The sequence below is a fragment of the Halictus rubicundus genome, chromosome 2 (assembly GCF_050948215.1).
Source record: "Halictus rubicundus isolate RS-2024b chromosome 2, iyHalRubi1_principal, whole genome shotgun sequence".
NCBI lineage: Eukaryota > Metazoa > Arthropoda > Insecta > Hymenoptera > Halictidae > Halictus > Halictus rubicundus.
In genome coordinates, this window is record NC_135150.1 from 5,985,257 (window position 1) to 6,003,683 (window position 18,427).

General features: G+C 36.4%; 1 protein-coding gene across 2 annotated transcripts in view; it reads left to right on the plus strand.

The window, feature by feature from the left end:
- LOC143363844 (protein trachealess-like) overlaps window positions 1-18,427 on the plus strand; it is a 311,845-nt gene that overhangs the window by 106,777 nt on the left and 186,641 nt on the right. For both annotated transcript variants that reach the window (XM_076804378.1, XM_076804379.1), the window contains exon 3: window positions 2,959-3,006. In XM_076804378.1, coding sequence (XP_076660493.1) covers window positions 2,959-3,006 — 48 coding nt within the window. The remainder of the gene's footprint in view (window positions 1-2,958; window positions 3,007-18,427) is intronic.

The following is an 18,427-nucleotide window of genomic DNA, read 5'->3' on the forward strand; positions in this document are numbered from 1 at the left end:
TAAAGAGTTTTCTGGTCTTAAAATCAAGTCTTAAAATTTGTTTAGTACGATTCTTTTCATATGCTCAGTTGTATGAAATTGTGCGAGTCGTTTATCAATGTCAAAGATGTCTAAAGAAACACATTGCAGCAATTAAAAAAATAAAACGAATTCACTCATTAGTACTTATGCCACAAGTAAGTCGGTGGCAATGAGCATCATCGTGTTGTAATAGTACATAGCATAGGAAACGTCCTCGTAAAAGGCAGTCAAAGTGGTTAGCTCCTAACTACTCTCGTAGATGTCTACCAGCCGGACTAGTTGCCGGTTAAGGAGTTATAAGAGCTAGTGTAACCAGGCTACGCTTCACTTTTTCTTTCGTAGGAAAAGTATCGCTCGTTTGCTAATGGGACGCAGATACATGCTTCATTATTAAACAAGTGAAAGTGCCTTATTTTGTTTTTCCGTCGCACGTAACGTAACGATTATTAGATTTCGATATGACTGACGGTAGATGTTTAGAAAACTTTTGTATTCTATTGTCACATAACTTTCGCAGTACTGTTACATGGATTAAATTATTTGTCGGTTCACTGATAATTTGAAACGATAAATTACTAATAATAAAATTTCAATTTTTTGTTTTTAATGCTTATTCCACTTCAATGGATTTCCAATTTGGACAGTTGAAAAATTTTGTAATTATTAAACAATTTTTTAAAACAATCATAATAAATACATTAGCATCGATTTTTCTGGCAACACTTACTAACTTTTTAAAAATTTCATGTACTGTTATGGCGATTTGAGTTTAACACTATACAACAAATATATGTTCAATAGTTGTCATAAAAGTCGCTGCCCTTATCTGAAATAGACAAATCAAAAACATTGTTACTCTGTACGAGCTTGGCCATCGTTTAAACTAAAATAAATAAAAAAAAGAAAGAAAGAACAATAAATAATAAATAATAATAAGAATAAATAAATAAAGAACAATAAAGAACAAAATACGACAGTATTTGGAAAGCAACATTTAAAGAAAGAAAGTAAACATTAAATTTTAGAAATATTGATTTAGCTTATGCTTAGACGAAAAAACAACATTTGGGCACTAAATACATTTGCCGATTTATAAGTAAATCGACATGAGTATTTATTAAATTTCTCGTGGAATCTTTGTTTAAATAGATAGTATATTGTCGAGCGCTCCGATACAATTTAAAATAGAATCTAAACAAAAAAATAAATCGGAAGTGTAAAATGGTACGTTTTCAAGTATATTTATTTCGAAATAAATCGATGTTCAAAATTTATCTGTTGCACATGCATTCTTGCAATCAATAATATAACTTTCTCAAATACTAAGTGTCATAAAAAACATGCTAAATTTTTACTTATTTCACATTTACTTAAATTCAATTCAGAAGAAATTCCACATAATAAAAATTTTACCAAAAACGCAACCTGGAACAGGAGTGATCACAAACGTTGACGATCATGCTTTTTTTAACGTGCTACAGAAAAAGTCGGTGCTCCATCTTCATTTGCCTGAGATCAGAAGGGCCACGATGCCAATAAAACGACCTATCTCGATAGTAGTTTGTGTGTCTGTGCCGAAACCACGACGCTACCCCTCTAGTTCTACTCAACTTCGAAGGGAAGATCATCGATTAAACTGCGATTAGAATATACTCTTACAAGAGAACAATCGCCAATTTTTATACAACTTTGAAAAAATGTAATCTTTACAAAAACATTCTATATCTATTCTTTTATGGTTTGTCGTTCATATTGAAGTGAGAACAAATCGTACAGTTTAGGCGAGAAACGCTTCAAGTGTATAAATATATATACAGGGTGGGTGAGCACATATTACCATAATATAATATATTATTATTCGTAGCGGAAAATGGTTCCCTTAAAGTTGAATGTTATCAAGAAAGGCACACTCTGACTTTAATAGTTTTTTTGTTGGTGGACGCGTAAAGGACACACGAAGGTCATTAACATTTTTTTTAATGGAAACATATACTTTTTATTGCACCACTTAACGTATCTTGATATTCTTTACAAGAAAGTGTTAATCTACTTAAAGTAAATTAAAATTTGTGAAAGTACAAGATTAAACGGTAAGAGTGCAGTGCACAGACGACATTGTTGAATGATTAAGAACATCCTCCGTCAACTAAAGGCCGCAAAAGTTTCTGACAATTAAAAGTGGACCGGTCTCCTCTCCGCAGTCCGTGAAACCGGCGAGCGCGAAGGCTAGGGGTTGAACAGCCCCCGCTCCTCTAGGGGTAGGAAAGCGTGCCGCTCGTGGAGCGCGCGCAGCAGTCCTGTTCGTTCGGTGGGGATGATATTTGACGGGGGTGGACGTGGCAAGGCCGAGCATGAGGCCGCCACGCGCCTCCACTCGATGACACTTATGCACACGCCCTCAGACCGCGTGCGTGTTGCGCCTGTCAAAAGTTCTGACCTCACTCGCGTCCTCCCTTTCTTTCCCTCTTCCTCTTTTGGGGGCTGTGCCTAGTCACTGCAAGTTGAACTGCACCTCGACCACGTGTCCCTCACCTGCCCTCACCTGCCCTCACCTGTCCCCTCACCGGAACCTATCAACCGAACTGCTAAAATTATTTTTATTCAAAATTTTAAGGAAAATCGTAGTCAGTGATTTCGATAAACGGTAAAGTGAGACGCATCGAAGTGAGATTGTAATTTAATAGTGAATTTGTTGTCACTTGTGATTGTTTACGATAATCGTGGGCCTTGTGAAGATTGAGGATTATTAGGCTGGTGATTTTTTGGGCGGGAACAGTTTTCGACATTGAAAGAGCTTGTTAGAAAGATTTGACTAATGGACACGCAAATGTACAGCAGAATGTGGCAAACACCGAATCTGTACAACACCTATAAATACCCCGCCATTATGCAGCTCCAGACGAACAATAACGAATTTCATTCGTGGTTTCATTCTAGGAAACCGTCCATGGACGATGTCGGAAATCCTACCTCTGTCAACGCACGGTGAGTACGTTTACGATGTTGAGTAACTCGGCGGAACTTGAAACGTGTCGTGTTCTCCGGAATCGCTGACAGTTCGGATTACACGTGTTCGAACAAAGATTGATTTGGTATTTGCGCTGTCATTCGATGACGGACCAACGAAATTTTTTATTTATGCGCAAAATTTTTGTTTTATTTGTTTAATAGACCATCCAGTTAATTTTTGTTTGGTTCTAGTCACACAGATTATGTGTGTATAAAATTAAACATTTATTATGCCATTACAAAATTGCATATATTTAAATCATTGTTCTAGCTACTGGATTGATTGTTCAGTGATTGTTACAGCAGTTCCAACGTTAAAATTTCTCAACTTTTTAAACCGATTCAGGTACACATAACTCGTTCAATTTTTTCAAACATTCCCAACATTGTAGAGCTTCGCCAAATTATTATAATACCATTGCTATATAAAACTGCCTTCAATGGTCCCAATAATTTTAGACGCAGGGTATACAAACTGTTATAACATTGACTTCAGTTTTCGAAATATTCACGATTAATCTTTATTTCGATGAACTGTTATGAAGAATCGAATTTTTAATTATTATTTAAATACCTTAACCGTTATTTTTCTTGTATCCACTTTCCACGAGAAATTTTTTAATATATCTTTTCTTAGGAGTACATGTTACCATAAAAATCGTATGAAACCTGAACAAATTCAATCTTGTTGTTATTATAAAGGGATGAATGTAAGTCACGTTTAGGGTTCGGTAGTTCTAGTGTTAATAATAACTATCAATATTACTGTGTATGTGTATATAATTTAACAAAACCATAAAGGAAAACCTGGAAATATTTATGCATAACACTGATTCCTAACAAAGTGCTCAACTAAATAAAACAGCTACCTACTTTTTACATTCAGTCTACCGGGTGAACCACGAATCGTGACCAGTAGAGATTACTCTGTTGTTAGCAGTCCGATCGAAAATGTTTGTATCAGATATAGCATGGCTTCAAGAGAGCTTTCACGTGATTATAGCAAATTTTTAGTCAACTACTTTTTTCATGATCACCTTCAATTTTTTGCAAATACACCTATAATTTTTTCACACCCGTCTCTTAGAGCATTTCAAGACTAAATCGGTAAATATCGTAAAATAACTTTTATCTTAATGTAAGCGATGTTCAAAATGGTGTCCGTCAACTACAATGACGAATGCAGACGAATAAAATGGTGTTTAGCACTTTCTATGACCTCTGCACTGATAGCTGAGCATGCATCTATAATTCTCTGTCACATATCTTCCGGCGTTGGAGGACTGCTAGTAACAGAGTAATCTCTACTGCTCACAATTCGAGGTTAACTCTGTATATTATGCAAGACAAAAAGTTTACAAATAGAAGTTTTGACGTCTTATTTCCCACTTTTATTCTATTTTATGTAATGGTTGTTACAAAATATGTAATATAGAAAGACCATCTAATAAAATTAATGAATTACACATATTAAAATTCGGCAAATGCAACTTCTTGTATATATCAATTAAACAGTTGGAGATCATTTATAATGTCTGACTACATTGACGAACGATGAGACTTCAAAATAAATGTTAATGTGGGGAAGAAGCAAGATTCAATTTTAGAATTGCTTCGGAACTGACATTAAACTGAAAAAAATGAGATGGGAGGAATTTTAAAAATATATTTTAGGATGTCGAAAAATTGTTTAAATATATTGCTTTCAAAGTAAAATTGAGATGCGTTGAGGTCGGGCGACCTAATCCACAACTAAACGGGAACCATAATCGAAACAGATAATAGTTGGAAATTTCAGTAACAAATTATTTTGCGGAACCGTTCCGAGCCTAGATTAACCGCTTCGAACACGACTCGGACAAGTTAATCGTCTCAATTAGTCGAAAATCTGCGGCGATTAGTGCGTGCAGCCTACGGGTTCGACGACAAACAGGTTAAACGTCGTGTCACTCGGGCAATCGTGGCGTCCGTTGGCAATGCAAATTCAATTAACCCATCGATCGAACACGATTCCGGCAATGACCGGTAATAATCTGGCAAACAATCGGAGAGCCCGCTGGAATATCGATATCGGCCGGCTATCGGCGTCGGAAAAGGTGGCAGATCCCAGGTAAAATCGTCCTGCTCCCCCCCCCCCCCCCCCCCCAATCGGAATTATCGGTTGTGATCATCTACCCCTCTCATTCGGCATCGAGGAGAAGAGCCTATCTGCCGCCGTAACAATTGAACCTGTAATAGAATCACATTTATTCTTATTACCCGACGAGGTCAACCGACCAGCGAACGTCCAACCTTCGCCGTGGACCGATCCGACTTCAGATCAGCTTTCCTAAGCCATTCCACGAGCTACGTTATTTCCCCCTTGGCTCTACGCACACACACGCGCGCGCGCACACGGCCACGCACGCACCCACTCTTTGTTTAGTCCTGCGGTATCCTCTCTTCCGTTGAGAGCTTGTTCCTTTTCAAGAGAATTAACACTTCACCTGTGTTAACCCCTTAAGGGCTTGTTTAATCGTGAGATGGCTTATTTATGTCGCTAATTTGTACAACCCTATCTTAGCACTGCAAGCCAAGGACCAGACACGACAATTATCCAAAAAAATGATTGTAAACCGTGGATTTTTATTTATAAACTGTTCGAATAAACAACTAATTTAATTTCTAATCGCTACAAGGCTTATCATACTAAACAAATTCATTCAAATAATTGATTTTCCCTTACACATTTATTATTCAGAACTTCTCCTTTCATTTCAAAACATGTATTTTATTTTAAGACTACTTAAATTGGTTCATATAAATTTATGCTCTATAAGTTATTCGGTAATTCAATGTTAACGTACAATACCACTTTCAAAACATGTATTTTATTTTAAGATTACTTAAATTTGTTCATATCAATTTATGCTCTATAAGTTATCCGGTAATTCAATGTTAACGTACAATACCATTTTCAAATTTTCAAATATTAAGAATATTATTATTTATTTCTAAATATTATGAAGTACTAACAGTATGACCTCGCATTAAACATGCAGGAATTGCTTGTTCCCAAATCAGTTCCTGTAAACAGACTACACTTTATAGAGTGCACTTTATATTCTTGAATAGTACAAGAAATAGAATAGACATGATCTTGTGTAAAAAAAAAAGTGATAACGTGTCATGGTTGTACCTATAAGTTAAAAAAAAGTATTGTTTGATTGGAAGAATGGATACCGAAGGATAGATTTTGCTTGAAGGTGTTCGAATGCGAAAGGGTACGCGAGATCAAGAGGGTATGCTAATTTTGTCTGTGTCGTGTGGGGTAGATTAGGGCTACGGTAATATTTGTAGGGGTTATCGTGTAATTTAAATTAATGAGAGACTGAAACCCGAAGATCTCATTATGTTCAGTTGAAATGTGTCCCATTGGACATGAAGAAATCTTGTAATTATGAAAATTTTCGATATCTGCATTTCCATGCACGCAACTATTTCATTTTATTATATCAAAATTTGCTGCAACGAACTATTATAGAATGTTTAAGATATTAATTGGAATAATTAGTTCGACCAAAAACATTTTTTGAATTTAAAGAATAAGTTTGGTTTTACGTAAGAATTTACGTCATGAATTTACTATTCAAATTAAGAATACTTACAATTTCTTTGAAGCTGTTGTTTTCACACGATAATCTGTACACAATCATTCAGAATAAACATAGCAAATGTTTACAATCGTGTCATATGCAATAATCACGTCAAAATTTGTGTTTTTTCCGTGCTTAAAAATAATTTTCTTCATAACGTTATAAATAGAAATACAAATGGAGAAAAAAGGTGATGCAACTCTGATTCCCTTCTTGTTTTTGAAGATCAACAATTATCAAGATCATGAATGAGGAACTTGCTTTTTCAATGAAACAAAATTGAAAATCTAGTAGTCAAGAAACTGCGATCATAAGAACTTTTTGTAAAGAGCCGAGAATAAGAATGCGCGTGGACACATCAATTATTTGTTAGAATTTTTCATGTCTGACAGTTCTTAACGAGGGCTTATGCACTGCTCGGTTTTTGTTTAATTAATACAACGGTGACTCATGCGCCTATGTCACGGTGCGCAACAAAGCATCTACCACACACTGTATCTTATTCTCCATCTCGCCGCGTTCTTCAGGACTGAACCTACAAGACTATCAAAACCTTTGCTCGCGTTATGAAGATGCCGCCTTGTAGATATATATAAAATTTCTGCGGAAAGTCCTAACCCATTCTGATGTTGACAATAATTCATCAGCCTGTATTGTTGTATGGTCCGAGGCAGAAGGACAACGCGGTCCCCTCTTATCTTTCCCCGAGATTCCGTCAAAATCCAAGGTCTCTTCTCCGGCGAAACATATGTATGTATATTGCCGAGATTATGGTCACTTTTTAAAAACTTGCGAATTATGAATATTTTTAATAATGACGTTAATTAACACGTTCACTGCCGAGTCACAACCTTAAAAAATTTCAATAAAATCGAAATAATTTAATTAGAGAAATCAAAACTGGAAAGACGAAATTTATCATACTAATTCGTCCTTCAACCGTGAGTATCTTACATTACCAGTTTGTATCTCATAGTTTCTATCTTAATTTAGTTTCTACGTTAATCAAATTTAGTAAGGTTCGGATAATCGAGGTTCCACTGAATCGTCAATTAAACAAGCAAACATGGTCGAAATTGTATCGTGTTTGGTCTCATTTTAATCAGAAAAATCTGACAAATGTGTTGGTAAAAGTTTCATAGAAAATTAATTAAAAACAAACAAGTTTTTCGTATCATGTTGCACTTCTCAATAATCGAGCTTTCGACTTAAGGGGTACACACTGCGACAGTGAGGATCAATTTTTCACAATTATAGTGCAGATCTCTTTCATATACAGTGGCGGCCATATCCTTTCGTACACTTCATATTTTAACTTTAAAACCTGACTTATTTCGTATCAACAATTTATTTCTAAGAGTGTTAGACCCTGATGTACATATCTGCAGTAGAACTTTGACTTATTTCGAGAAAATAAGTATTTTGTAAACATTTTATTGCGATCTTTCTGTATCGCACAGCTAAGCCAAATGTAAACAATATTTACTAGTATCTGCTGAGCAGTGTTTACAGTTACATGTATTACAATAGTGCTGTGATGAGTAAAGGAAGAAATATCACGCCAGAATAGCGGCGATTAGTGCAACAGCTTCGGAAGGATGGAATATCCTACCGAAAGTTTTCGCAAAATTAGAAATATTCGTTATGGCTTGCCATCATTCTATACAACATATCAAACTTCGTGGAACACCAGACAACGTTCCTTGTAAAGCGACACCTCGAAAAACTGATCAAAGAACTGATCGCAAGATTCACCGATTGTTTGAAGCGGACAGATTCAAAACTGCAGTTGCCATTCACAATGAAATATCAATAGATCTCCATGAAAGAATAAGTGTTAGAACTGTCCAGCGAAGCTTTAGTGAGTTTCAATTATACGGACGCGTTGCCAGAAAGAAACCGCTCATTTCAGAAAAAAATCGTCGGGCTAGGATTGCTTTCGCGAAAGAACATTTAAACTGGACGCCCCAGCAATGGTCCAGAGTAATTTTTACAGATGAATCGAAATTTAATCGATTTGGATCTGATGGTAAAGTGTACGTGAGACATCGAAAAGGAGAAGAATTTCATAAAAATTGAATTAAACCAACTGCAAAAGGAAGTGGTAGCTCGGTACTCGTTTGGGGGGCTATGGCAGTGAAAGGTACAGATCCTATTCATCGGATAACTGAAATCGTGGACAGATACGTGTATTTGGATATTGTAAAGAATGTATTGCTACCATTCGCCGAAGAATACATGCCAAAAGAATGGATCTATCAAGCGGATAATGATCCGAAACATTCCGCAAAAGTCGTCAAGACATTCTTGAGTGACAATAATATTCACGTAATGAAGTGGCCAGCACAATTTCCGAATCTGAATCCAATCGAGATACTGTGGATTGATGTCGACAAACATATAAATAAACATAAACCGAAAAATATTGATGAATTGTACACTATTGTAGAGGAAGCATGGAATTCGATACCTGCTAGCAGATGTGCTAGACTTATCGAATCCGTGCCCCGAAGATGTGTCGCAGTTATCAAACATAAGGGTTTACATACGAAATATTAATGTATTATAATTATGAGTTAAAGAAACATGTGAAAATATAGGTGTTTCGATGTGTACTTAACTATGTGTCCGCAGAAAATTTGACACTTCAGTATAAAAATATAAAAAACTTTTTAATTATAGTAAATTAAGGAAAGCTATTTTGATATCTTATTACATATATTGTAAACTTATAAAAAATATAATTGATTTTCGTATACTTGTTTAACGTATAAGTGTACAGGAAATAATATTTAATTTTATTAACTGTACGTAAGTATATGGCCGCCACTGTATATTGAGACTGGAATAGTGACTGGAATCACAATTTATCGAAATCGCTGATCATTCCGGCCCTAGTCCCGTGCGTTATCTATACCAAGATTAAAATATCCCGGTAAAGTGATCGGACGTTCGCACGTACTAATGGCGGAGGTGTCCGTAGCAGGTACGGCTCAACAGTTAAACTGCGGAGGTTCGTGTAACGCGGCGGAACGACAAGTAACCGTGAAGGTGCGATGATAAAGGAAAGGTACCTACGTGGGCGTTAACGGGTGGCGACCTCAGAGGCGTAACCAATGCTCCAGGCGACAACCTTATCGAATGGCAAGTATGCCTCTGCTTCTGCTGCCAACCTAACAAGCTGCCGCCTGGAGTCTTTGCCACCGTTAAAATATTACAATTTTGAAGAGAAACGGATTTGCAGAGCCAACGGTAACCTCTATTGACGCTTCGATGATAAGCCACTTTAGGTTTTCAGGCCTCCCTTGTGATATTCAAGTCAACCAGTAGAATTAAATTTAGGATAGATGAGTAGCCTGGCGAACTTTACTCGCATTTACAGATTTATACAAGAATTTGAAATACAAATTCCGGTGAAATTTTATTTTCTTTGTTGTCGGTCTTAGGACATATAAAACAAAGGTTCAGTTGGAAATTAAATAAAACTGATATCTCGATTGATATTTTAAAAATTAATTATTCAATTCAAATGAATTTTTAAGCTTGTTTCCACTTTGTTGGTATGGAAAAACACCACACAACTGCACGTCTTCCGTGCGAAGCTCAGGTAAGCTCGGGAATCTTCGGCGCGTGTCGGTTACCGAGTCTGCGAGCGTTGGCGCGTGTTGAAGCGTATGGTTCGTTTTTGTTCGATGGTCGGTGAACGAGCTCGGGACGTTCACGAATTATTGTTAAGAAATAAACCGTTGTTATATTGTTGGCCGATAGCTGCGGAGTGTTATTTGTGAGTCCTCATAAATCCTACACACTTGATTGTATCCACAAAATTGATGTCATTGGACTCACTGTGGTAAAAGTTCTTGTGCATCTATTGAAAACAAAATGAACATTTGAGTTAAAAAAAATTGATAACGTATAAAACCGTTTCTTGTAACCGCGTGCAAATTAACCCTTTGCACTCTCGGCGCTGTTTTCAATCTAAAACTAAATTTTTCTTCCGTCTTACAAAATTTTCATTTTATTCGTACGAAACTGATCCGATTTCTACATATAATATTGAAATGTTTAGTAATATATTAAATACAAATTTTGTAATGTAACAAATATTTTGTAATATTTTTTGTAATTTCTTTGAAATAATGCCACAACAATTTCTAGTGGTGCTTCAGAGTCACCACTCGAGTGCAAAGGGTTAATTCGCAGATGATTCTTCATGAATTTCCTTCTATTCTTCGAAATCACTCCGTTACAATTACTCCATTCTACAAGCGACTAATGAATCTGGAGTTAACCCTCTCAAAGGGTAGGGCTATACGATTAGTTGACGTAGTAGCGCATCTTTCTCGAAGAAGAATTATAAAATTATAACATTCCACTAGCACTATGCAACTTGAAAAATTTATTTCTCAATTTTTTCCGCAAAAGGTTCCCCATTCTTAATTTCATGCATGTTATATTATACATACAGCTTGCTCTGACCGTACAATATTAACCCTTTGCACTCTGAACCATTTTGAACGTTGACTATCAGCTACTCAGCGCTATTTTGTGGCAGAAACGTGCATTTACAGACCCTCGTATTATTTAGTATAGTTTTGGAACCAAGTAACGTATTATAATGATATTGGACTTATATGAATTGGTTGACATCGAGAAATGTATATTTGCAAAATTATCAATATTTTATTTTATATAATTTTGTACAGTGTGATAAACCTTAAAACACTCCCCAATATGCATTGCAGGCTGATTTGTGCACGTTTGACAATAATAAGTCGTTTGACGCCTCCCACCAGGTGTTTTCCGGTCAGAACAAACAATGCAATCCCGTTTTCTTTGTCCCACATCGGGAATATGTAGTTTATTATCTAATCTATTGAAAATCACCTCTCAACTGGTCAATGAGTGACTTGACAAACTTGTGGTGCGTCATTGGCGTTTGATTATTTGTTTCTTTTGAGATGCGGTAAATAATGTAGAAGTTAATGACACACATTTTCAACCCCGAAAAAACTAACTTCCTCCACCATTTACTTACGGAGAAAACAATACGTCGAAGCGTCACTTTTCCGATTTTCTCACTCGTTAGATCTATCTATACCGCTCGACGCTTCAAACCAGAATGAGCTCAGCTTTGAAAATCTTTTCCTCCAGTTTTGGACTTGTTTATTTATATTTATAAATCTCACTATACAGTGCGAGTACCGACCTTTCTTCTACAAACTCTCCTTATCGCTCTTTTCAAGTGCGATAAAACCGGCTGACATTTTTTTTATATACCTTAGTAATTTTACTATATTTTAATTTGATTTCTTGCGCCATTTCAAGTGAAAACTTCAGGGAAACATGCATGTCTCAAAAAGTTGCGCTGAAATAACTTAATTCCCCGTAATCACTAATAAACTTGAATGTCCCATGAGAGGGGACAACCGAGTGATATGCTAGACTTACGATGTTCCATGAGAGGGGACAGCGGAGTGCAAAGGGTTAAGTTAGACCCTTCGGCCAGCAAAATGTTAATAAAACTGCTATTTCAAAATCTAACTGCTACGTCTCATTCAGAAATAGTGCACGAACTTTCACAACCATCTAACACAAACTTACGTGTACAAAACAAGCCTTGTCTTCGATACAGTAGGACTCCATACGAACCTGTCGGGGACCCTATAATAGGCGTCCACCTGTCTCCCAACACTACGATTTTTCGTTCGTTCGATAGGAGTTCACGTTCCTATAAGAGGATTTCGCTCGGTTGACCACGGGCACTGTCAAAATTTAGTTCATACAAACTGTGCCCGGAGAATTTTTCCCACGCCGGCCACATTGAAATCTGCTGCGCAATGAATTTTTGCTGGTCGCGCGAAACCAGCTGGTTGGGATTTTCGTCGTTGGAAGAAGAGAGTAGTCTCTTTGGTGAACGGCTCACCTGACTCCGCAACCGTTACGGAGGGCTCCGTTCGGTGCCACTATTAATATTAATGCATTCCGCCGTTCTTGCGGCATTGTACTCGCGTCGACGTCGCGGCCGCATCCCAGCGACGACGTCCGACGACAACGTCCAACAATATCCTCGCGACGCGACATCCACAGCCAGCAAGCATGTGCGCGCTGCCGCGAGCGAGAGCGTTCCAGTAAAGTGGCAACTCTTCTGCCGGTTGAAGGCGGGTACCTATGTCCACTGATTGTCCCGACGGTTTTGTCCCGGTGCCGGCTGAATATTCAACCGGCCGATAAATAACGCTGAAAGGAAGAGAAACGAGCGAAACAATGACGAGCAAGATTTTTCCCCGCGGCCCCGTTCAACTCGTCGCCGCGCCGCCGCTCGTCGGCTCCGGCTCCAGCTCCAGCTCCGACTCTCCGGAGGAGACTTTTCTTATGCCCAGACACCTCCGGGAGTCCACCCTGTTCCGAGAGAGCGGCCTCTCTATTGTCGCGCGATTTCCTCCCGTCTTATGAAACCTCGACAATGCCCGTTTCTACGCTCTCGCCTACCGTAACCAATCCCGCGTTACGCTCCAGCCCGACGATCTATACCACGCATTCTTTTCTTTTTAAGTATACCTCCTCGTGTGTCTGTGCACTGTCCTCTCCTCGTTGCCTCGCGTCGTAAGCCCTCCTTTCCTTCGGGTCTCTTGAAGTGACTGCTTTTTTTCTTCGAGTTTTTCGCTGTTTTTTTCTTCAGTCGAACGCCCGTTTAAACGTTTCTATGTTCCTTTATCGGTGATCGTTCGTAGTCGCTCGGAAGTACAGGAGACCCGGTATGGTTAGTATCGCTAGACTGCGGATTTTATGCATTTATAACTGAGTGGATGTTTCTAATGCGAAACAGTGACATTTAAAAAACTTAAAGATATTGTTGAATTCTTCCCAATTCACTAAAATTAAAAGAAACAAATGTACCTTGCACCTTGCTTGCATATGCTTGTACCTTGAAATTAATGCAGACAATTTTTATTTCAAGCTATAGCTACTATAAATGTCATTTTGACAAATCCAATATAGACTAGCTACGTCTAACTTCATAAAAGAGATTAGCCTCGTGGATATTATCAATAAGATTGAAAGTTAATTTATTTTTAATTAAATTTTTGTACGCTAACTTTCCCTACTGTATAATACTTTAATAGCTTGGGTTTCTGTCATTTCGTCAGAATAATCGGATCGTTTAATCTTAAAATATATACTTACAGATATCTAAGAAAATTTACACAGAATTTTAGGAACGTACCAGTTTGATTCATCATAATCCGAATAAACACTGTACCAGTTAAGGGTTAAACTATCTTTAGGAATTTAAGAAAACGAAAACACTGACAAATTAGCTAAAAATCATCTTCGGTGTGTTCCTCTAAAATTCCTTAGACAGATTTCAAAGAACTAACCAACGATATATCAGAGAAAGCTACCCCCTACATCGTCACTTACGAAGGGTTGATCAAAGGAACAAACTATTTTAAACGTGAAAAGTCCAAACCACGGTATACAGGGAAAAAATCTAAATAGGGCAATTTTAACTACGATCGATAGATGTAGATCAGACCATTACAACTTGGCCTTCTCTTTAGCTAGAATAGGAATAATAAGTGATCCCAAGTGCCCATGTGGCTATTAAAAGTAGGACTTTTAGTCCATGTACTATGTCAATGCTATTTATTCAAGGATTAAAAGAAAAGCTGTATTGAAAAACTCAGGAGGCTTAATTGCTTCCTCCCATTATTGCTTCCTAAGAAATTGTAACTTTTCAATCTAACAATAAAACAAAAATGAATTTGTAATCTCCGACACATGACAGGGGAGACCGGGGAAAGTTGATACAATGAAATTATCTGGACACTGTGTATATGTAGCACAATTTTGACTATATATATATGTATCAATATACTTCACAGCAGTATCAACTTGCCCCGCGGTAGGACAAGGTTTAACACTTTGACTGCCAAACTAGAAACCTCAAAAATTCCATAAAATCAAAGTAGGTTATTTAATGAAATAAAAGTTGAAAAAATTAAATATATTTTTATAAATAATAAATATAGTTTTAGAGATCCTAATCAAATTTGGTACAATGAATATATTAACGTAAAAATTCATTTTAAAGCCTGGACAAATAATTCCGTCACCCACATATGGGTGACATGGCAGCCAACGTGTTAATCTGCAAAAATTAAAAATATAGAACGCCTTTGTTTATAAATATGGACCAAAATGGAAGATTTAGGGAGCTACCAAGCAACCATGCGACTAGCCATGGGGCGCTGATGCTTCTTCACAAATCTTTTTCCTTTGATCGACCAATATAAAGAAAGGATTATGCGAACATTCGGCTACAGTATCTGTCATCGTGAATTATCACGCCGTACGTTAGAACATTCGCGAAGACTTATTATCTGACATGATTTAGGAGTTAAAAATTTACTTGGCCCTTCCCAAGAGTACGCTTCCACAGGCAAGCTTCGCATATTTTACTTGCCATATACGTTATCGCGAAAGTATCAATTGAATGATAATCTGATGATTAATAGCAATGATTCAGGCCACCGACCGTTCTTAGCAAAAACGCACCGCTGCTTTTCGACAGCTAGGTTCACGAGGGAGTAATACATTCTTTCTAAATAAATATTATCTTTCGATAAAGAATCACTTTACAAGTGTGAAATCAACTCTTAGTGTTTTTGTATTTCGAATGCACCTAATTTTCAAATGAATTACAGTGACAGTCTAAGACGCAATAAATCTTGATTCGTAGGTCAATGTGATTTCAATGTTTGATTAATTTTTAGTCTGATAGATTTTAATTATGTTCAATTTTCTCGCGATGAAAAAAATTGCAGAGAAAATGTAAAATAAGTATGAATAATTAACTTATACATTTAATACACTGATGCATTATTTTATAATCTAGGTTCCGTAAAATATTGCTGAAATTTTAAAATGGTAACGAAAAATCTTGTAAATGGAAGGTGAATTCGCGTTTTATGTCAGCAGCCCGGATCCTGTCGTCCTTTAAGCTAGAAAGCCACTATTCTTTGATGCAGTTCCGAACCTAAAAAAGGACAGCGATAATCGCCACCAGTTACCGCTCGCCGCGGTCTGTAAACACGTCCTAATTCGTATGTCTTACACGTTACATGTCAAAGTCACAGCGGGGAAATGCTGCCGACGAGATCCTATTATTCTTTGATGCCGTGCCAGACGTAGAAACGAACAGCGAAGCTCAAGAACTTCTTTATTTTTCATTATTTTTTGTGGGACTTTCACCAACATATTCGTGGCATTTTTCTAATGAAAATGATACCAAATATGATATTATATCGATGATATTTACTTGTGTAATGAACGATTAAAATTAAGGACGCAAAGAAGAACAGTGTATGGGAAAGAAAGAGACGCGGAGAGTCGAGGTGTTCGAGAAAGATGAAAGATTGGCGTGAGCTTAGGCCTTTAAATCAAAACTTGAACTTTTTTATTATGAATTATTTTTTACGAGATTTTCATCAATATATTGGTTGAATTTTTCTGATTAAAATGATAGCAAATACGATACAATTTGGAATATATTTATACTAATTTACTGTTAATATAATTGTAATGGGAAGTAACATTCATCGTTCATTACACAAGTAAATATCATCGGAATTATATCATATTTGGTATCATTTTTATTAGAAAAATGCTACGAATATGTTCGTCAAAGTCCCATAAAAAAATAATGAAAAATAAAGAAGTTTGGTTATTGGATTAAGTCCAGTTAAGTATACTGTTCTCCAGGTCTCACAATCCTCGGCGGCGGCGGCGGTTCTCGAGCTTCTTGGCCCCTCACGGGGTATACCCTGCGGTAGTGGGGATAATTCTGCGACCTTTATCGTAGAGGTCTGGGCGACTTATATCCCGGATTCACTGTACCTAATGTGAATCACTGTAATGTGCAAGGTAATAACCAGACTGTGGATTTTTATGCAAAATAAAAATTGTCTGTATTCATTACAGGAAGGGGAGTTACATAAAAATTTATTTCTCTTTTAATAATTTTAATGAGCTATAAAATAATGTACTAGCAATATTAAATTCATCTGATGCTTCTTCTATTTTCTATTCCATCTACTTATTTTTGCTATAAATATATCAAATCCGGAGTCTAGCGAACCTTCATGAAAATTTTCGTCTTCAAGGACTAATTGGTGAGAAACGAAAATTATATTGGAGCTTGCTACATTTTTGGTGCTTTTTTGTTACCACTTACACAAAAATCAGTCAACATTCCATTGCAATAAAATTGTTATATTCCCGAAAATTATTCAGTAGCACCTAGTGGAAAACAGTTCTCAGGTTAATAATAATTTAAATTTCTGGTTTTATACTAACGCTCAGAAAGAAACAAGTAATTAATGGTGACGAGTCAAGCTTGAAAACCTCCCCACTCCTTTCAAAATTAACGAAGATATTTAAACGAGTAATCATTTTTATAACTACAATGACCACTTATTACGAATACAATAATTGTGACATCAAATAAGACAAGGATACTGTAAAGTGTAAAATATGTAATCATGTGTACAACAAAAATTTGGATCATATACGTAACAAATAATTAATGTAACTAATGCACAAGTTTATCAATCCAATTACAAACGTACTATCCGAGCTTCTAGCGCTGTAATATTTTTAATTATATCATGCTAAGAATCTACCTTTCTGTGGTATTATTTTCTACAGATTTAGACTTTCCAACTAGTATTTAACTAGTATTCACTAGTATTACAATATGACAAAACTTTAAAATAAATCATAGATTCGCGTCAATTTTGAAACTATTTCGAAAATACAAAAAGTGGCATGGAATGTTATGTCTCAATATCATGTAATTTTAAATATTCCGTAACGTAGCAATGTTATTGTGTGCCTCTTCTGCAGTGTAAAATACAACAACGACAAAAGAGGAGAATAGTGGGTGCAGTGTTTCAATGTGATATATGGATACAGTGTGAATGTGCTCGTTATGGCTCCGGATGTTACACCTGTAACTACTGCAAGTAAATTTTAAGGCTCTGATTGGAAAAATGAACAAGAGGAAGTTGTTTCTTAAACAAATTAAGATATTTTCAATCGGGTTATGCAGCTGGATTAATTATTAAAAAATACACATCTTGCTATTTACACCATTCCTATAACTCTAATACAAAACTGCCGGATAAATGAATGGATGTCTAGTACAGTGGTTCTCAAAGTTTTTTGTCTGGCGGCACACTGAAATCATTAAACAAAATTCACGGCACCTCTATTATTATTATTTTTTGGATTTTAAAGTTAGTAGAGATATAAAGGATGAGACGTATTTGCCTTTTTACACATAAACAATTCAAAATTTTGCGGCACCCGAAATCTACCCACCCTGATCTAGTAGAACGGCGTATACTATATTTCATAATATTTACAAGAAGATGTAAAAACAATTCGATTCACTCAACGTAAAACATATGGTGATAGTCAGGTATAGCTCAATGTATGACGATTGATGATAATTGCAGGACACTGATACAAAGAATATACATGTATACACGGTGAGTCACCTGACGTTTGCACCTTAAATATCTTTGTTGTTTCCGAAGATACGTAAAATATGGTAAGGACAAAGTTGAATGGTACAATGGGGCTGACACGATGCCATAAAAATTTTGTATTTATGTCATTTTTTAAGAGATATCAAGGTCACCTTGACTCTTTTAAATGGAACCACCCTTTTTTTAAACACCTACAATGACAAT